Consider the following 22,076-nt stretch of genomic DNA (forward strand, 5'->3'; position numbering starts at 1 on the left):
CTTTAAAAAAAAAAAAAAAAAAAAAAAGTCACTTAAAATCACTTTAAAATCTGTATTTTTCTGGAGAAAAAGACCCATAATTTACCTTAGTGTTTCATTTATTACATAGCAAAGGATTAGGTCTTTAAGCTGATGCAAATCATGGCAGTTCCAGTGGAATCAGTTCATACCACCTGAGGGACTATATCAATTCATTTATCCTTATTATTTTCTTATATTGTCAGCATCATCTTTCCTATGCCTTTGATATTTTCCTACTTTAATCAACCCAGTAGCCTTGTTATGTGTAGAACAACATCATAATTCAATTTTAATCTCACAGTTTTTTCTTGAAGCATTTTCCCCCAAAAAACTTGACTGATTTTTCATAAAGGTGAAAGCAGATACTCTTTAATACTTGACATGTAATGCAACTCTACCGTCCTATGCAGGCTGGAAAGGTCTGTGCAAGCTTTCAGAGAGAGATTAATCAGGCAAGCAGATGAGACAGACATTACCCTGCTTTGCTGGAAATCCTTGTACTGAATTTCTAAGTGTTGAGTTTCCATTTAATCCCATTGGCCCATGGCAATAAAATGGCATTAAGCTCCAAAGCACATTTGAAAGCCCTGTTTAAGGCCAGAGTTTTTAATGGGGTGCTTGGATTTAAACAGACTGAAAACTCCAGTTCAGGTGCTCCCTAACCTTCCAGGTGCTGCCGTTTTCAAAGCATCTATGGCTTGACCAGCTGCAGTTACTGCTCAGCCTAAACACTGATCCTAGCCCAAAACTAGTGACCTTCTCACAGCCTTTAGCTAAGCAGAAGTTCTGCAAGTACCTCCTTAGCCAGGGGACCACCACAGAGAGTCCCATTAACATCCTGACTGCAAGAGAAGAACCAATTGTGAAGAAAGCAGAAGTTTTGATCTAGACAACCAGCTGCAAGGGCAAGGCCTGCCTCAGGCAGAGGAAGCCCCAGGCTGGTCGGCAGGCAGGCCACAGAGTCTATCTTGGCTCCCTATCCTAAACCAGCTGACATGGCTTCTCGCTGGGCAGGCACCTCCGGGAAATGCCTCCCACAGGTGATTATCATGGAGACCTTTCCAGAGCTTAGGCAGAAGTATGTTCTAATGCAAGGCTGAAGTTCAGCTGAGTAGCAGGAGTCCGTTACCTGAGCTGCTGCATCTTTGGGCCATGCAGATCCCAAACATCATTAAAAAGCTGGCAGTAGGCACCTGCCTGCACCCTTAATTGCCTAAAAGCCCTAGATAGCCTGGTTCCGAGATTTTAGTTATCGACTCCAGCAGAAGCAAGTTACGCTGGGAGAAGTGGGAGGACAATAGGGTGCCTAATGGTGGGGTTCTTTTGCTGACCAATGTTCTTAAAAAAATAAATAAAAAAAGCCCAAAACACAGAAAATAGTATTCAAATACCAAAACACTTCAGCCCATTCAAGCCATTATACAAGGTTTTATAGAACAGAATCATAAATAAATCGAAAAGCACTACAAAGACAAGGATTTCATTACCTTTTGTTGGTCTGGTTACAGGCTAGTAATCCACAGCAGATTACTGGAATATAATTGGCCTACATACTATTTACTATTTAAAGTAAGTTATTATGGAGTATTCCTGTGGCTGCTTACTCCATCCATGCATGGAGAATACATTTTACTAAGTTGATTGGAATGGAATGAGTTAGCTTATAGTTTTATTTTTTAAAGAAAACTTCTGCATATTCATACAACTTTCTAGGAGGCTCTTGTAAACAAAGAATTATGTTCACGGCCACAGCCAGAAATAAGATATGTCAGAGGTCTGTAATCCGTTCAACAGGGATTCAGTCAATGGCCCAAGGGTACATCCTTAAAAGGAAAGGGTAAAATAACTGAGGCCAAGGCCTAAAATGCAGCTCTAGCTTTAATCATGTTGTTGATTTAAAGCATAATGTGCCTTTTTTTTTCCTGACAATTGTCAAAACCCATTTTGTTTTTCTTGACGTGACTAGAATGGCCCCAGTATCTCTAGATAGACCGTGGCTGTTCCTCTCTCTGCTCCATGCTCAGTCCCTGTGCAGCTGTATACGTTGTCACTGAGATGCAAATACACATGCCTTATGTAACTAGAATCTCTTGCCTCCTGCCACTGTAAAAATACATGGAAAGAGTGAGGAGCAGAGAGAGAATAAACGTGCTACAGATGGTCACAGTCTTTTCCACAACAGTCTTTCATTAGAATCTATATATTTGAAAAAAAAATGAAACCATTCTGGGGAAAGTTTTGATAAGATGGCTTTGTAGATTTGGGAACTGAAAGGGAAAAGGAGGGAGAATGAGAAAGGGGAATACCCAAGCGTTCAATCCTCACTGAAGATTTTCAAACAGTTCTGCTTGTTAAAAAAAAAAATCAAAGGTTTTGCTTTCATGTCAGAATAAAACTAAATAAATTGTAAAAATTGTGTGTGAAGTGGAATTTGTTTTTCTTGTTAAGACATAGTCTCTCTTAATATACAGAATGGTGGAATTTAGGAAGCAGAGAAAAATTCAGTTTCTTTGTTTCCAGGTACAAAGTACCACAATAAACCAGCTTGTAAAATGCTAGTCCAGTGCCATCCAGCACAATTGTCTTGGGACTAATGCTGAATGAGAGACTTCCATTAGATATTTTCAAATACACAAGTGAAAAGCATAAGGACATTTCCAGAAGAGCCCCCTTGCTTTCCATGGTACCACGGAACGGAGTACTGACTGTAACCCAGGTGGCTACAATCCCAGGAAGATCTGCAATTTGTGAACGAAGTAGCAGCACTGTTAAGATGTGATGGTTTAAGGCTATCACACTCTTGGCATGCAGACTCCACAGCCTACTCCCATGTACGTGGGACTATTACTATAGCTGAAAGTCTGTATTTGTACATAATTTGTAGCATTCCAAAGAGTTAAAAGCAAAGATGGTTTCATCACTTTTGAGGATATGAGATTAAAGCACTCAGAAGTAGTTTCTGAAGATTATAAAAATATTCCTAGCATACATGACTGCATATGCTGTAGGACTACAGCAACATTTACAATACCCTCTACCCAATACCCACCTCCAAGTGTCTGGCTTGGAGCCTTCGTCACGGAAAGGTCCCTCTCCATCTCCTGCTCCTTCCGACGCTCTCGCGCCTCTCTTCTTCCTTTCCTTCCTCGCTTCTGTCTCTTGCTTCTTCCTGCCTCCTCTCGCTGGCCCCAAGTCTCTGACCCGGGGCCACCAGACCCACAAACGCAGCACACGAGCAGAGCAACACAGTCCACTCGCGTGCAATAACCGAGTGGCACTGAAGCAGCAAGGTCCCTGTTCACGTATTAGCGGTGAAATCTTGGCCCAAAGTAAACCGCAAAAACTCCTGGACTCCCGCCAGGGCCCAAGAGTTCCCAGGGAAAGGTTCAGACAGTGGATGGGGAGGGAGAGTATTCTCAGAGCATTCCAGGAGTTCAAGGGAAACTGGTGGTGTGATCCTGCAGTTTTTTCTTGGGCAAACGTCCCCACAGGTACTCCATATTCCCCCAGGAAAAATCATTGGGACTGCTAACAAGGTCAGCCTGACTGCAGCGTCTTCAATGTACTACAAATACTCAGTGCTCTGCAGAATCTGTGTAACAGGAGAAAGCAACATGCTTTAAAATACACGTGGGAGCTGCTCAGTTAAAATGCACTTTGGGAGTGCATTCCTGTGAAATCTATTGAAGAGAATTAATCCCTCAGGGGCGAAGACCAGGACTATCATTACTCCGAGTTCTGTACTCATATCTGTTGTAGATAAACATTAAGTAATAAAAAGATGCAATAATATAGTAATAGCCCATTTCAGGTTTGTACAGCAACTACTTTATTATTTTCAAATGCAAATGTTTGCATTGTTTGCTATTTTACAATTTTACAAACTAGGTATAAAAGACCATAAATAAATGACATAAGTTATGTGTACCTAAAGTTCATGGAGGGGAAAAAAAATTACAAATTAAAACAAAATAGAAAATCTATATACCTAACCCAGAGATCGTTCAAATGCACGAACCAAGAAATGCTGTTAGATTTTTTCAGTATGAACTAAATTATAATATGCCTCATACATTCTAATTGTAACCACAGTCCTTGCATATTCCAACATACTTGCAGTGATACAAAAAAATAAATGCACTCTCTTTTTATTTGTCTGATTAGTATTTCAGATTTTTTTTTTCTGGTTATGAAAATGTCACGTAAAAGAAAAATACTGCTTTTTAAGTCCTGTTTACTGGTTACTTACCAGCCTTTTGTATTTTATACATATATATTTTTTAATACATAGATCCATCACAAAGTTAGTACAGCAAGAAACCTGGACAAACAGCAACCAGTGGTGTGGTGAGCAGGACAGCTTCCTAACAGGGGATTTTCATGCCAGAGTCCCGCTGATAGCACGTTCTGCAACTGGGAAGCGCAGGCTGCTGCTGCGTGTCCACGCTGCTCCGCTGCACGTGCTGCGTTGCCGCGCACCCTTCATGCCTCCCGGCACCAACCTGCCCTGCCTGGCCTCAGCCGGCAGCACGGCTGCGTTCGCCCCCCTCAGCTCTCCTGACCTGTAATTCCTCGTTTAACGAACTAAAAGGGGACGAGGAGGAGGGAAAAGAGGAGGAAACAGAAGCAACTTTGCGACGCCACTTTATGGCTCTGGTCAATGCTGCGCACTCTTCTCCTGCGGCACATCTAGCTTTCTCCAAGGTACATCTGGGGGACAGCTCATCTCGCAGCAGGCTGCAGGGCTGCCCTGGCTACCACGGAGCCCTCGGCAGCCAGGCGGCACACAGAGCCCATCGCCACCCACGCGGTCCATTGCCCGGACTCTAGCGTACAGCTCCGCTCAGAATTAACAGTGAATTCTCCGAGCACAGTAAGCTGCTCTAGGTAGTACCAGTGATTTGGGACCCCAGAAGAGTGCCTTCTGCATCACTTCACTCAGCTTTCTGTTACATGGACGAGGAACAGGACATGCTTTTGCAGCCCTTCTGCTAACTGCAGTAACCTTAAAAGTCTTGTATTTTTGTTCCATAACTGTGCTGGGAGCTATCAACCTGTTTTCATTATTAAGTTACAAGATTAAAATTTTTCACAGCTTGCACACAGAGCAACATGCTTCTGTGAATGGAAGAACTGCATATATTTGTTCGCATTCAACAAGTTTTTGAAGTCCTATTTTTGTAGATAAAAAAGGCTACTTAAAAATTCAGTTCAGGGTTACCAGTGGATGGATATGCAAGCGTTGCCTCCATCACCTTGTCATTGGAAACTGGGTTGGTTTTGATCATGAACAGCACGTAAAGAAAGAAGAATAAATGATAGTTATGAAAATCTTTTTCACTCTTATGGATCCTGTAATCCACCACTCCAAAATTAATGTGAAAGTGCCCCTGTTTTAGGCTGCAGAGCTACTCACTAAGGTTAATGTGGCAGCTAAAAACACACCTACAGATACAGAAATTTTAAACTTTTTTTGAATGTGTGTGTTCTTGCTGCCATTGCAGACACGAGCTATAGCCTGCTCTCCTACGACAGAGGGACTCTCGCACTTCAGAGGTGCTTTCAGCGCGTTCACAGGCAGTTCTACACATGAGGTGACTTGCACATACACACACACACACACACACACACAAACACACATACGCACCTTTTGTAGGAGATAATAATCCATTATCCATTCAAGGAAAAAAATATATTTATATCACTGCAATGGCACGTTTTGTGTAAAATGCCACTTCGGCAATGTATACAGGCAGCTCACAGCAACTGGTTTCTTTGTGGCGGCACCTGGCCTGGCGTCCATGGTAACAAGTGTAGAGCTCTGTCACCTGCATTCATCTGAGATGCAGCAGTGACAGCCGGGGGATGAGGAGAGAAAATAACAATATATATAAATAAAACCAAAGGTAGAAAGAGAAAGCAGAAGGGGAGAAAAAAAATCAAGAAGTCTGCAGGGCTTTGACCCAGTACATTCCTCAAATGACAACTGGATGCTGAGTCTGGGTTGGTTATGTTCCAATGAAGAAAAAAACAGAGGGTTGGAGAAGAAAAAGAAGAAAGTAAAAGTCACACTCTTCAGAGACCAATGACTGTTCAGTGTGTTTCTCCCAGAATCAGTGCTAGGGAAGACGTAACTGTGGATCCAGAAGGCTTCATGTCTAGTCTTAGGTTCCTCCATGGTCCGTATGATCAATAGGACGGGCTGTGAGGCCACGAAAGCAAATTCTAATTTCCCTGCACAACAGAAAACATAAAGATATTAAAACATATGCAAAATAGCAGACGTACACCTACCCTCCTCTTAGATTTCCCAACTGCTATATCTTAGTTTTGGGTTCACCAGCCCCTCCTTTGCTGGCAAAATGGCTAATTCACATCAAAGGAAAAGCCCTGATCTCATCTCTGCCCCTGTGAAGAGGTGAGATGGGAGCAAGTTCACAGAATTAAACATCTCTCTCAGACTGGGGGAGAAGGATTTCCTAAAGGATGAAGGAGAAAGCAGGAGAAAGATGCAAGTCGCCTAGATACCAGAAGAAATCAGGCCATGGCTGTTACAACCTCCTCACAGGCAATTTACTTTGCCAGCAGGACAGAGCAAAGCTGCACTTTTTCAGGTGAGAACCCTTTGCCTTCCTTGTCCCCTTCTTTCCCTCACACTGTTTCCCTTTTAGGTCTTGTTTCCATGCCATAATGTAAATGGATATATAACATACACATGTGCCACATATTATTTTTTAATCTGCTTTCCTGCAGCTAAAATCACATTCAAGTGCGTGCCCTCACACTACTCATATTTTATCACAAGGAGCTTATAACCATGAACAGCAGTTCTGAACATTTGCCATCTGAACTGCCTTCAGAGGCAGTCTATTTTATATGGACAAAATGTTACATTCATTTTGTATGGAAAATATTGAAGTATTTTGAACAACTGTTACTAGATGCCAACAAAACAATTCTTCAAATTGTCCAGGAAATTGGGTGCATTTTGTTTTTATGGAAAAGGACAATCTCAACTTTATGAAACAGATTTACAGCAATGGGAATCTTAAAATCTCTGCACTTAAGAAGTGAAGGAGATTTTGCTGCTGAAAGTACAGCTATTGGGTCTTTAAAATGAGCAAACTGTTGCTATGTTGCTGGAAAAATGATGGTTTAAAACATGACGATTTAAGCAGTTTTTTAAAAGAAATCTTAAATTCCTCCAAATGGAAAAGCTTTTATGAGTAATACTGCAGAGCGGTTTTTACTAAGCTACCATGACTCGACAGGGTCCAAATTTAGCACCCCATACCCTGCTTTCTGAATAAGCTGGAGTGAGGGAGAGTTACTGGTTAAAATAAGCAAGTCACTGTTAACAGTGACAAAAAATGATGTGAGCAACATTGTGGATATAGTATTTGTCCAACTCGGCTGTTCTGGATTTAGAACTAATGTAGTGATTTTAAAAATCCTGACATACAAAGCCCCTAAAATCATTTTTGAAGTTGCTGTCAGGTGCAGAGTGGGACCAAAATATTATAGACCAAAGAAGCAGTCTCGGAGGCATCAAAATAGAAATCTCATCTTCCAGACATTTTGCCCAGCCCAGCTGAAATACAATGTCTGTTTTAGAGCCAGTGTCTTGAAAGTTCTCTTCTTTCCCATCACAGCAAATATGGGCCCAATCCTGTCTCTTATTTAAGCTCTTCGTATAAATTTGGTCCTCAAAACAACCTTAGAAAGAATCTAATTTATACATTCCTGCGGTCCCCTTTTTACTGGTCAAGAAGTGTTACAGAAGCCTTAACATAAATTATTAGAATTCAAGCTAAGTGTGTTTGGATCTTTACTGAACAAAGCCTTATCTCGTGTGAGCTAGCAAGGCCAACCACACTCCTGCAGCAGCAACACCCACGCGGCAGCCGAGGGGATGCTTCCTCTCAATTTGCCGCCTGGTTCTCAGAGGAGATGCAGGGCAGTTTTTCAAGCCGGCTGCACTCCACCTTGGCTGCCCATGCACACAGAAGTGCACGTAGGCCTTAACCATGCTGCCTAAAGCCACTGGGAAAAGCATTTGAGACTAGAGTTGGGAAAGAAAACCCAACCCTCCATGCCAGCTGGCATATGCCTTGCACTCAGACCCACATGCCCTGATAATCCAGTCTACAGGGATGCCCCAAAAGCTAATTTGATTCTTGCAGCTGATGAGACTGGATCACCCTGTCTGAAGAGTCACACTTCTGCACACCGTAGAGCTGTCACTGTGCCCTACACCCAAACCGTGCAAAACACGGCAGGCTGCCTGCACAACCCCATTTTCTTCTGCTCCCACACAGATAAAACCACTGACACAGCAACTGGGACTCATCTTAAAACACAAATATTGGTTCCACTACTTCTCATGAGAGGGCAGGAAACCTCCCTGGTTCTCCTTCTTAATACATTTGTGAGTATCTGTACTTCAGAAGGCTACTCCTCCTTTTTGGGAGATCCAGTTCTTCCACTGAAAAAATAAAGACTTCTCTACTGCTCAGTGAGAACTGGGGTCAGGCTCTTCCCACTCAGCTGAGCCCCAACACATACTCCAGCACCTCATCTGCACATGCCAACATGCAACAGCTTGTGAGCAAGACCAGGCTTTGAAACTGCACAATTTTCACTTTCATCAAACAGAGCAAACAGTGTGAAACACTAAGCCATTAGTCTGGGAAACCAGCACAGGATTATCCAAACCTGTTGGGAACCCCCATGTAATACATATTACAGCACCTTTTTCCATATAGTGATGAAATTGGAGCACAACTTAAGAAATAAAGCACCCCGAACACTTCACAGACTCTATTTCCACTGACCTTCTCTCTGTGGCAAAGGCAATTGCTTCTTGAAAGAGAAAAGAAGTCTGAAAGCTCCACAGCCACAATTATCACAGTTGACTACTGGCAAGATGTTCACAAAATGTCTCTAAGTGGCAGGATTCAGTACGGCACAACAACAGCCGATGATCTCCCAGAAGTCCAGTTTTGCCCAGTAATCCATGAGGTGGGTCATTTCATGTCTCAAGCCCGTAAATGGGTAGATCACTAAGCGACAGGCACTGATTAGCCAAATGATATTCTCACTGAGGTTTCTGCAAGGTATTAGTGATGCATCAAGTCTGCAAAAAATATCCTCGGGGAGATTCTTCATTCCAGTGAAAGATGTACAACTGTGGTTTCACCCACAAATAAAACGCTATGGTTGTAATCCTACAGGTCATAGGGGGAAGGAAAGTAATTCGTTTCTGTTTTTTAAGCACAGTATCTGGCAGCAAACATAGCATCAAAACTTGAATGTGACTTTATATTTATATAGATACATGTATTTTACATATTGTTGATCAACAGAGAAGTATGTTCCAAGAAACAATTTGTTCCAGGTCTGGTTTAAAATGACAGCTTGTCATTTCTGGAGGCCCCCCTCCCAACACACAGGCTCACTTTCCGCAATCTGTACATCAAGCAATGCTGCAGATCTTTATTTCGACGGGCGAGGAGGAGACGAAGTAAAAAAAGTGCAGTTCTTCAATTAAAGTGCATGGATGAGGTAAACTAATTTCAAGAGTCTTGAGTTTGTTCAGTACTGGCTCAGACGGGAACCATTCTGCCATGCATCTGTTGCATTTGGGTGCGCATTGCTTGGACGCTGCTCAGGATCTTGTTCTGGTGCGCGCTGGCGGTGATCCCGATCCTTGCCAGGTCACTGTGTAAAACAAGAGAAGAAGCAGGGGGCTGAGAGCCGAGGATCAAATGCTGATGGCAGAGAAAAATATTAAGAGCCAACCACAAGTAACATGGCAAAAGCAAGGCAGATGTACAGAAATGTTTAATTAAATAAGTGAACGCATTGTGGAGGCATTTAAAGTTCTGCTCCGTCCAAATGAAAGGCATTCCATTCCTTTAATGAGTGCAATGATATGCAGCACAAAGCAAAAGAGGCCGATTAAATCCAGATTTACCATTTTTTTGTTATATCGCTGAGTACTTACTCCTGGTTCACATGCACCACAGCCTCTAGGGTGGTATAGCCAGCAGCTGTGAAGTTATCCTTGTACCGCTCCATTTTAATGGCTTGGAGCCAATCACCGACAGAAACAACCGCTGAGAACTCCGGGGAGCTGGGATCCAGCAGGGCTGTGCTGGGCCTGAATGCCAAGCAGCAAAAGGACAGAGAAATCACGTCAGCTGAACCACCACTCTCAACCCCAGTTTGGCCCCTGCAACGACTATCCTCAATGACTGCGGCAAGCAAGAGCAGCAAGCTGAGCGTCTAGTGAAACTCGTGGCTCTCTGCACACAACACAGTGGCAAGAAACGTAGCAAAACGTAAGATAACGGGCCAATCCATGCCACAAATGAATCGGACCCTGGATGTCCATCGCTGCTTTCAATGACTACACCGTTTACAGTTTTGGCCTCGGATGCAACCAGATTTGTAAAAAAAAAAAAAAAAAAAAAAAAAAAAACACTTCAATAAGCCATAAAAAACAAAAAAGATGGCAATGCTGTAACATGTTCAGCCTACTGCTGTGTCTCTGTCTCTCACACAGCAATTCAAGACCTTGCCAGTCCCGCATACGTCAGGCCTCAGCTCAGCAGCTATAGAAACACTGCTGAAGTATGAGCAAAGGAGCTGGGAGCTCGCAACCTGCCAGACTGGTTTGGAGCACAAAGCTCAGGGCGGGTGCAGATAAGCCCTGTTTCTAGCCAGGTTCACAAGCAAGCTCAGTGCACCGAGACAAGCTCAGGACAGCAGGGAGTTAATCTGCTCTTTAATCAATCCATCCCTGACCAGCACGTGTGCCAGGCCTGGCGGGAATACTGCAGCTTTGATCTTTGTTTGGGCTGTGGAATGTGCTTCATTTTTCCTTGCACAAATTTAACAAAATTCATTTCACCTATTAATAACTCGTTTATTATTCCGTGTATTTTGTAAATCACATTGTTTCACTAAGCCTTTATAAATTACTACTATATACCTAACCAAAACAATTATCATCCAGCAATTTATTTGAAAACGCACAGCCTCAAAGATCAGGCGTGCAACAGCATTGTAACGTATTGCCCAAGGCACTGTGTTTATGCTGGTAACACTTGGTACAACTCTTTTACTGTACTATCTAACATCAGACCAATGGCTGCAACCTAATTACATACAATTATGCTCCACATACAGTCAGATATTATATTAACGTTATATGCATACTTGTAATCCATATTCCATACTATAAAGATGTATAGATAGCCATGCACATGCAATAACCTTGAACAGGCTATTAACTTTTGTAAAATAATAATAATAATAAAATTTTAAATTTATATATATTTTATATATACATATACATATATATATCTATAATGAAAAATATCTATATAGAGATATAGATACATGAAAATTGCAACAAAACAAAATGAAACAGTTCGTAAATTATCAAAGCAGATCAGACTGTGATTCCCACTATCTAAAATATTTAACCCATAGTTAAAGCAGTCTAGAAGAAATGTGGTGACAGTGGTCTCACAGGGTTAATAATTCCTTTTCTGATAACGTAAATTATAAGCAAGAATCACAAAGGAATCTACAAGTTTAAAAATGAACAACAGCTTTTTCCAGGATGTTAGCCGGCTGGAGGCTAAATCAGGACATCTCTGGCCTCCGTTACTCCTTCACTGATTCAAGAAACTTCATTTTGCAATTGCCAACGGATATTTCTGTGCCTTTCCTTCTACTGAGAAATAATTTCCCCTTATTTTCCCCTTGTTTCTTTTCTTACAAGCTTTTTCCCGATTTGCTGTAAACAAATGCACCTTACAAAGCAAAAATATTTGAAAATAATACAGCACAGCTGGTATAAATTAGCAAAGCTCCTGTTAATTCATCAGTGTTTCACTGGCATAAAGCAACTGCTGATCTGCCCCAAAACAAAGATTTTTTTTCTAGAGCGCTGGGAGTTTCCTTCCTACTATGTTCCTTTTACATGTACCAGGTATACCAAGCTTAGCAAACAAAATAAAACAAAAATGTAACGTGGGATCAGTGGAGACATGAAACTGGCTTTCCACAAAATTAAATTCAAATTCACATAAAAATTAATCCACACCTTCCCAATGCCCGCAAGGTGTTGGCTGTAATGCTCATTTGCAAATCCGACACAAATCTAGGGTTTATAAAACTTGATGATGTACTTTTCCTTCAGAAAACCACATAATTACTGCTAGTTACACCACATTAAGGACCCTTGCAAGCCCTTTCACTGTGGGGGCAGAGGAAAAAGACACTTCACACTTTGCCTTCAAACAGAGCCTGACTGCACCAGAACTTTTCCAGGATGTACTTAAATCCGTGTTATAAAGGCAGTCAGCGCTGGTGTAATACAGCAAGTGCTCTGCTCGTTCGGTTTGCCTGCCAGCAGAGCGAGGCGAGCCTGGAGCGCGCCGTGGGGCTCAGCAGTGCACCCCTGCAGCCCCTCAGCTCTCCTGCGCGGTGCGACCTAGTGCCGTGCTGTCTTGGTGCTGCAGAGCCACGGCGCAGGCTTGAACGCGAGCGCACAAGCCTGGTGACTTACACCTGCCTGTCGCCTCCAATGTGCTCCCTCATACATCACCATTACGAAAACACAGCTGACCTGGAGCTTTCGCCGCCCGTCCTCTTCAGGCTGTTGGGGTTGCGGATGAGTTTGTCCAACATGTTGACGATCTGTCCAAATTTAGGCCTGTCACTGCGTTCCTTCTGCCAGCAGTCTAGCATCAGCTGATGGAGAGCAATGGGGCAGTCCATCGGGGGTGGCAGCCGATACCCTTCTTCAATGGCCTTAATAACCTATAAATGGCACAATTCGGAAGACATTAGAGAGCATCAGATGCTTCTCACATCTACCAGCTGAGCATCATTTATCCTAGAGTGATCCAAATTATGGAAACAAATCCTCAGTTAAGTGAAACAATGTGGAAAACTTACTCAGACTCAAGCAGTTGGTGGTCTCAATGCTGTCATTTCCCCTTGACAATTCAAAAACTAAAAGAGTTACAGCAAGTAGAGAAGCAAATCTTAGGATCTGTTTATGAGGACTGAAGTATAATTGTGAGTGTAAGAGCACTGCACACACTTCAACCCAGGGAGTGGCAATTAATACAGAAGAACACGAATATTAGGTACAGCATCCAAAGCAGACATCGGATCCAGCAGGGGAATGCCTCAAAAAGAGAACATGGCATATAGGGAGGCAAAATAGCCCACATTAGAATTAATCAGCTATCCCTGGTGGATGGCGGGTTGGAGAAGCAACAGCTCCACAGGAAATCTGTTAATATCTGCCAATTCTGGATGCAGCATGTTGAAGCTCAAGTTTTCCCCGTCATTTTCAGAGGGCAGCAGAGGCAGCCCCTCCTGGGCTACCTCTCTCCAGCAGTAGCCCAGGCCCTGTACAGAACCTGTTCCCTCAGCACTGCATGCCCTGAACTAAGAAATGCGGAGATAAGAAACCATCTGTGCGACCTTAACAAAAAGGCTCTGGAAAGCACTGCTCGCACCACTGTCGAGGGGGAAAAATATGGTATGTCTATACCATGCACTAAAAAGGGGATGCAAAGACGCTAACACTGGCTTTGGCTGTGCTCTTCAAACTAGCTTTTCAACATGGTCTAGCATTGCACACTAGCACTGTGTACCAGCCTAATCCGCTAGCTCTAGGTTTGTTGCACTGAGCCCTACTGTGCTGTGTGGACGTGCCCTATATAACTACGATGAATCTGATGATTTTTGTTCTCTTGCTAAGTCTTGACGACTTCCTGTTAGCAACGGAAAGCAAGACTGAGTGCCAGAAGAGACATTTCACATCAGAAGGGAATTAAAATTAAATCCTCTGTTTAGATTAAATGCCATCCACATCTAGACACTCTGAAAATGTTCAGCTCTACATAAGAAAGCAGATGATTTGTAAAATGACTTAACCACTCCCATGGCCATATATTCAGATTAACATTTTATTCTTCCTTTATGTTTATAAATCCCCCGGGGAAAGAATTACGGATAATCTATGTCTCATTTTCACTGTTTTTTTTAATTTAATAAAAAATCTATTAGAAAAAGCCCTTATTAGTATTATTATTAAATACTCTTCAGAAATAGCAGACATTGTGTATGCTCCCTCTTGGAATACACTGAAGTAGTCCAGATGGTACAGTTAAACAGGACATGCATAATTTAAGAATGGTCATTTAGCAAAGCTGCTTTTTAATGTCCTCGGGGGGCAGCTATCCTACCATTGTGGGGATGCTCTAACTGATAATAAGAATTGGATTTCATATGTGTTGTCTTAGATATCCTAAAAGAAATAAAATAATCTGGAAGAATTATGAACATGCTGGGTTTTGAGGAATTAAGAAGCTGCATTAAATTGTTTTTTTTTCTTAATGACTTTCAATAACACTGAGATTTAATATCAATATTCAAATTTCTCCTTTCTTTACAGTATTATGATCCAAGTGTTTGAATACATTGATTTCTCTTTTCTCTAATCTTCACTTTTCTTTCTTCAACTGCTTATAACTTTATTTTCAAAGAGAAGAGAGAAGGAAAAAAGAGAACAGAAAAAAAGAGAAAAAAAGGAAAAAAAGGAAAAAGAGCAAAGGAAAGAGGGCAGGGAAAGAGTGTGCGGGGGCGGGGGGAGGGGGATACATGCATAAGCTATAGATCCTAACTTGAGAGTCTGCCTCCCTGACTATGTACGAGGCTTGAGGTATTTATGGAAGCCTTTGCTCTGGAGAGGTTCACTGGGAAAACAGGAATTATGATAACCATTTTAAAAAACTGGGAGAAATGTGTTATAACTACATGGCAATTGACTCAGAAAAACATCAGCAAGACACCTAAAGAAAAAAATAAAGAAGAAGGAGAGAAAAGGAAAAGGATGAGGAAGCCTCAGGAAGAGACTTACATCTTGATTGGACATATCCCAGTAAGGTCTCTCTCCGTAGGACATCACTTCCCACATGACGATGCCATAGCTCCACACATCACTAGCCGACGTAAATTTACGGTAGGCGATTGCCTCTGGCGCCGTCCATCTGATCGGGATCTTGCCGCCCTGTCACAAAGAAAAGAAACCCGTGGCTCGTGAGTCGCTGAGCCAGGAGCGCGCGTGGCTGACCCTGTTCTACCTCGCCACTAAAAATACAGAACGGATTTCTGCATGCAATTCCAGAACCGTTCTGAAAAGGCATTCACTTTCTCCTTTTCTTGCCATAAAACTGTCAGATTCAACCAGGAGGCAATGCTGTCCATCTGTTTTCTTCAGTCACAGGGAGGCGAACCAGTAAATTGTTAAAATGTATTTTTATCAGCCCACTTAGATACCTCTGCTTAGGGCAATGCAGAAGTATGAGAAAAGGCCAGGGCTTTAAAAAAGTGTATGTTAGAGATTTAGCTGACAAAACAAATAAGTACATGCTGTTAATTACTATTTCCTTGCTTGCCTGTCTGACCTGTTTGCCCTGTCTCAGAAAAGTGGGTTTATAAACATCTTGTTTTTCATAAGGGTAAAATAAAGAGAGGATGAACTGGGAAGATCTATGAATGCTATGGTGTTTCCCATGGGCAATATCCCAAATCCTACAAAGGCTGTGAGAAGATAAGCAAGCTCTGGGCTCTCTTGGTCAATGCACAAGTTTTATGCTGGAGCACGTCCCAAGGCAGCTTTGGATAGCAGTTGAGAGAGCTGCCTCTTGTTATAATTTTTTTTTTTAACAAATAAAACTCTTGGGGCATCTGATTTGGGCCGCTGGAGGTTCTGCACTGTTTTAAAAGGAATTCTCTCCTTCCTGTTTATCTGATTTTTCCTTAGCTGAGTGATCTCAGGCCAGAGATTTCTCCTTTTGTATATGCTAATATACAAGGTGTTTTTAATTGAGCTTTTGGTTTCCTGCAGTTACATCTGGGGAATGACTTACTTAAGCTGAACAAAGCTTCTAGGGTTTTTTCATTTGCTTTTATGCTTTTTTGATTAAGTTTATTTTGGTAGTTTTTTTTTCTCAGCAGTCTTGTAGATACTTTTATGCATAACTGAGTGCAGTGTGTGTATACTTAATAGTTTATTGTCCTCATATATTTCTCAAGTGTTTAATATGGACCTGTTCCAAAGCCTATTGAAATCAAAAGGGATCCTTCTACTGGCTTCTTTGGCCTTTGGATCAGGCCCTTTGTGAATCAACTTGTGGTACTACGTACCTCTTTTGTGGCCACAGGTTGCTTTCACTTTAATGAGTTACAATACTAACAGAGAACAAAATGCACAATCCTCCTAAAACAGGATTCTTTAAAAATTGCATTTTAGTTATGAAAAACTTGATTCCTCCTTTCAGACACAGATGCATGGACAGAGATGCATTGATTACACATGGTTGTCATTTTAAAAAATGTCAATAAGGTCTTTTTTTTTCCAGCTGTTTGAGTACGGAAGACTTCATCCAAATTTTCCTGATTCTTTACTACTGATACCAAATGAAGACAATGCACTGTAATGCAAATTGCATTGATTCCCCATAGTTTACTTTTGAAAGAAAACATAATACTATATCTGCACTGGCTAAATTCAAAGAGACTTTTCTCTTGCCTTTGAGTGTTTGTCTAAGCTTTGATTTCCCTGATATAGCTTCCCAGACCTCTGCCTCTTCCATTTGCCACCTCTATGAGTAAGAAATACCAAGGCTGACCAGCATTTAATAGCACATGAGTCTACCCTTCCCTGTAATGGACTGTGAATCTATTAAAGGGTGAGTGTGGGGATTAAACTGCAAAAACTGAGTACTGCAAACAAACCTCACGCTAGGGAGAACAGATGGAGAATGGCAGATATTTAAAAACAAAGAAAAGCAGCAATTAAAAAAGAGACTTTATAAACTCTCTGACTTCTTTTTTCGGGCAAACATTAATTACAGCGGTATTGGTACAAAGGCTGGTAATGGTTGGGATGTTGTTTTGTGGGCAGAAGTACTTGCATTAGTATTATTTCACAAACAACATACTAAAATGGCTTAGCAAAATTAGTAACAGTGGGAAGCTGATATATGGAAAAAAATAGGAAGGAAACAAAAAAAAAGGAAAAAGGAAAGAAAGTGAGGTAAAAGCATTTATCGCAACCAATCTTGGGAATGTAGGCCTCATACTTTTCCCAGCTGAAGTTATTTGTGTCAAATTTAGGAAGAGCTCCGGGATGTCCAAAAGAGTTCTTTTTTTTCTTGGTGGCAAATCTACACTTGCTGTCTTAAACTTCAGTGGGACTAGTCTCTGGCAAATAATTATGCACCTCTCTAGATGTCAGAAGGAACAGAAGCCCAATTTCTAATTTCTGGCATCAGATTCCTGTCACGTACTCCTAGCACAGTAAGAGAGCTAGAAGAATACACGGGTCACATCCTTAGAGAAGAAATACTGATGTAGCCACTGATGTAGCAGTAACACTACATCAATTTATACTTACTATGGAGTCTGGGCCAATGTTTATTTTTATGTTGTGATATAGGTTTTCACTTATGCCTGAGATTATTTTAAAACAAATCATTGTCACCTCCCACACTGTCGGACAAAAACCTTACGTAGAAAAGAAAGCCCACAAGACTTTCCTTGCCTTCCTTCCTTACCCGTGTAGTGTATGCTGCTTCAGGATCATCTTCCAGGACGCGGGACATGCCGAAGTCAGACACCTTGCAGACCAAGTTGCTGTTGACTAAAATGTTTCGTGCAGCGAGGTCCCGATGCACATAACTCATGTCAGACAGATACTTCATTCCTGAGCCAATGCCACGAAGCATCCCCACCAACTGGATTACTGTAAATCTGCCATCATTCTTCTGCATATGAGGAAAGGAAGAAAATCACAGAGCATTACGCTAAAAGCTACATTATTGCCATTGCTGAAATTGGCAAAGAGCATATCTCCGGATCCCCATCTTGTCTGAAATAAAATGCAGCGTTATTTCCTCACTCTCCTAACTAGTGTCTATAATTCACCAGTAAAGTACAAACCTAGAGGTTTTGTTACAGCTTCCTATGATGTATGCAAGGTGTCCAGTTTTAATGAGTCTACAGCAGTGTGATGCTTTCAAAAATGGAACAAATCAAAACTGTTCCCTTTTAAACACGAGTTACTTAAGAGCCTTGTGTTTTAAACATTACATTTAGTCTATATCCTTCTACTTTACATTTATTCTGTTTTTTCATAGGAGCAAAATCAGAAAAGAAACAGAATTTACCAAATATAAACATAATGTCTTTTAAAATGTTGTATTTTCAATATCCCTCTGCAAAACAGAACCAGAATAAGAAACCAGAAAATGTTTCCCAATATAAAATCTCCTTAATTTATTATGAAGCAGTCACCTACCCTGAGGAAGGCATCCAAGGAGCCATTCTCCATATACTCCGTTATGATCATTACCGGTTTACCTAGAGTTTGCAGAAAGAAAAACACAAATCCATGATGAATACTGATGTTAATGGGATAAAAATGGGCTGCACATGATTTTACTGCCAAGACACCTGTCTTACACAATCTAATTTAATTTGAAAAGCACCAAGCTTATGCCTTAGCTGTGGAGAATATTAGCAAGAGGAGAATATTATAGGACAAGAACATTTCAAGGGCCCTATCTAGAAGGTTAACCCTTTGGGTGACTTGTTGACAAGGTCTTTAGTTAAAGTGGCTCCTGGTCTCTAAAGATTATATGAACTGATAACTGCCAGCTAAGAAGAAAAGATCTGTTCAAACTTGACAGAAATCTTTAGTGCAATTAAATTATTTGCAGACTACATAACCTTGCTTTCCAATATGCGATTCGTGAATGCTTTGGTCTCTTTCTCTCTTTTGAAACATCAGTACTTCAGGGGAGTTAGAACACTGTCTGCAGGAATAGTACTCAAAGACAACTATATTAAGAAACACAAAATATAAACTGTTCCTCTCAGCCTTCTCTGTCTTGAATCAGTTTCCTGTGTCTCTCATTACTTATAAATGAGCCAAAGCCATTTGCCTCATGAAGTCAACCACAGGATAAATGATTCAATGAATTGTGTCAGATGTGGGGTATAACGCTTCAGCAGCACTCAGCTTTCCATGGTGCAATACAGAGAACTAGGCCTGGGCAAGCTGAAGAGAAATGTAATGTTACTGGCACAGCGATGCTTTCTAGGCACTTTTCTGTCTAAAAATATTAGCAAATGTATAAACAATGTTTAATGTTGCCTTCAAGTGCTTTACAAAGTCACATGACTCTGAATTTGAAAACACTTAAGAACATACAAGTAACACTGATTATTTCCAGTGGTTAATTATGATTGATATTCAGCACCTGGATATTTGCAGAAATGAGTCCAATATCATCTCCAATTTAAAAGTCATCAACAGGAGATGTAGAGAAGTTAAATGACTTGTAAAAGTTCAAATGGCAAAAGCCTGGTCCTGAGATGCGCACTGTTAAGCCCACCTGAAGTCAAGGGAGCACATGCCTATGAACACCAGCCTGGGATGGAAACTCTTCCTCTCAACTCTTTGCTTTAGCTAAGGAACTACAGCGTTTTCTCCTACGTAAAAAAAAATGTCCCAGAGAAACTGCACTTTTGTACTTAACTGCCTGGAGCAGCTCTGAATAAGGAATCATTACCATGGAAGAAAGGTTCAGTGGACATGTCACCAAGACTGCAGACATCGTCGTTCCAAGACAGAATTAAACTATCAGAACTACTCAGCTTTTCCTTGCTTCTTTCACCAGTATCTGCTCTAGAACCACCAGCTATGAAAACTGCTCTACTGTGAAATGTTGCAGCACTGAGAAGTTCCCATCGTCATTTCTACTTCAGTGCATTTTTTTACCAAGTTCCTTCTTCTTTCGTCAGATTTCTATTCTGCAGTAACCTTTTTTGATTAGAAAACAATATGCCATAAAGGCTATCCTGAAACTTTTGCATTGTTTCATTTAGGCTAAGATATATGTGCAATACATCACTTATTTCATTGATCATTACTTATTTCACCTGGTCAGTCCCAACCAGTATTTGTGGGCTTTTTCCTGTTCCTAACTCTCCTCGCAGCTGATAGCAAAACTCCTACTGTTTTGTTTGCATGCAAACCAGCATACTTGTGAAATGCCAGTCAGCTGGGCACTTTCTGATTTGCACGAACAAAGCAGAAAAGACATGGTATTGCATAAAGCAAAACGGTATACTGGTTTAGTGACCTTGGCTGAGTATTTGCATCCTTAAGGAAAGAGATGCAATAAAACCATTCTCACTCTAATTCACCTTTCCAAGCATTCTTTAATAAAAATGGAAAGAACTCCAACTGAATCTGCATATTTCACCATTTCATTTATCCTTGCAACTGTGACTAGAACCCTTCCACAGAACAAATACACCTAAATGAGTTTTAATTAACCTTCCTCAATCACAAGACACTATGTCAAGGTAGAAAGGAAGAAAGGGAGACTCTCTCAGTGCATTAACATGTAATTTCATTACTCAAGCACTTCTAGAGCTGGGGCGGGGGAAGAGAGAGAGGAGAAGTTACCCTCAGCGAGTCAATTATTAAAGTACTTGACTAGCAGCCAATAATGTATTCATGGTTTTCTGCTGCTTCTCTCCCCTCAACCCCCATCTACTCCACTATTTATCTCACATTTTAATTTTCAGTTTATTAAATGCGTTCATTTATCACAGCATTCAGAAAACCTATGGAGAAATTGAGATGAATGTCTTCCTAAGTAGCCCTGTTTACCAAACACACCAGCTCTGAGGTAACCAAGCTGGCCTGCAGCAGAAATATTGCTTACCATGAGCCAGGCAATGAAATGTTCTTGGGTCAGGCTACCACCTCCTCGGTGAAAATTTCAAATCATTTTAATTCAGTGACAACTGCATTATGCAAATGCATACAGTCATTTATAACTGCCAGATCTGTAACAGCTATGGGGTTTAGCGCCTCAGTGGGATTTAAACACAAAGATCCTGTTTTGCCTCTTTCTTTCACAGAGGTGCTACAAAAATCACGCTCTATGGCAAACATACTGCGACCTGAACAGACTTCCGTCTTTGTTTAAAGAAAAAAGGAAAAAAAAAAACGAAAGAAAAAAATACGAAAAGTGAGAGAAAGAGAGAGAGGAATAGACTCACAAAATGTAAATGGAGCATTGTATTTTGATTTAAGTTCTGAGGCCCGGAAAACAATGAGCAAAAGAAGTCTGAGAGCCTTTTTTTTTTTCCCCCTAGTGAAATTTGTCTTGAAGAGCAAACAGTGACATCCCTTATGAGGCACATTTCAATTACAGTGAACACAGGCAGACTAGGAGAAGGAAACACAAAGGAGTAAGGCGGGGATTTCCAGACACAAGTGGTAAAGTAAGCATCCAGCTCCCATCACCATTCAAGAGAGACAGGGTTTTTCAGTGCTACTGATGGCTTCGACAATCCTCTACTGGAGATATTTTATGATCTTTCATTTGTATTTTGTAACTTCTTATCTACCTAATTTTAATTCCTTTCACTATTAACATCCTGAGTTCCTGCTCAGCTTGCACAGTCTCTCAGCTGCGGGAGGTAAGCTCCACAAATCCCACCCTTTAACAGCAATTCACGGGCTCGCTCTCTGATGTCTTTGCTGCGCTGAGAACAAGTCCCTGAATCCAAAAGGTCTTTCAGGATTAGCTTTGCCAACACGCTACCTAGGGCGGCTGGAACAGGGCCATCTTCAACAGTAACTGCACCAGCTCAGCGGCATATAGTGAACTCGGACCCAAACAGGGCTCACAGGTGTATTTGCAGTTCTAGCCTGGAAACAGCATCCAGCGAGCTCAGTCATTCTCTTTCTCAGACAGAGTTAATGGGCACAGTGAATGCAAACAGACTTAAATAATTTTTAAAAAACCCAACTCAACCGTACAGAAAGATCAGCCAGGTAATTTCTACAAATACAGTGACGTTATTACACCTGTAAATCAAAGACAACAAATAAGCAAGTTTCATACTAAAACAGACCACTTCAAAGCCCTGTT

At 41.3% G+C, this 22,076-nt stretch overlaps 1 protein-coding gene across 1 annotated transcript in view; it reads right to left on the bottom strand.

Annotated features, from left to right (window-relative positions):
• Positions 1 to 3,826: 3,826 nt before the first annotated feature.
• Positions 3,827 to 22,076, bottom strand: part of EPHA4 (EPH receptor A4) — a 113,531-nt gene continuing 95,281 nt past the window's right edge. The window contains exons 12-18 of the mRNA XM_085298566.1: positions 18,419 to 18,480; positions 17,676 to 17,885; positions 14,975 to 15,124; positions 12,665 to 12,858; positions 10,028 to 10,183; positions 8,856 to 9,741; positions 3,827 to 6,255 (exon numbers count right to left, since the gene is read on the bottom strand). Coding sequence (XP_085154692.1) covers positions 9,627 to 9,741; positions 10,028 to 10,183; positions 12,665 to 12,858; positions 14,975 to 15,124; positions 17,676 to 17,885; positions 18,419 to 18,480 — 887 coding nt within the window. The 3' untranslated portion in view covers positions 3,827 to 6,255; positions 8,856 to 9,626. The remainder of the gene's footprint in view (positions 6,256 to 8,855; positions 9,742 to 10,027; positions 10,184 to 12,664; positions 12,859 to 14,974; positions 15,125 to 17,675; positions 17,886 to 18,418; positions 18,481 to 22,076) is intronic.

This window comes from Rhea americana, unplaced genomic scaffold (assembly GCF_003343005.1).
Source record: "Rhea americana isolate MKP2758 unplaced genomic scaffold, rheAme1 scaffold_14, whole genome shotgun sequence".
NCBI classification, from domain to species: domain Eukaryota; kingdom Metazoa; phylum Chordata; class Aves; order Rheiformes; family Rheidae; genus Rhea; species Rhea americana.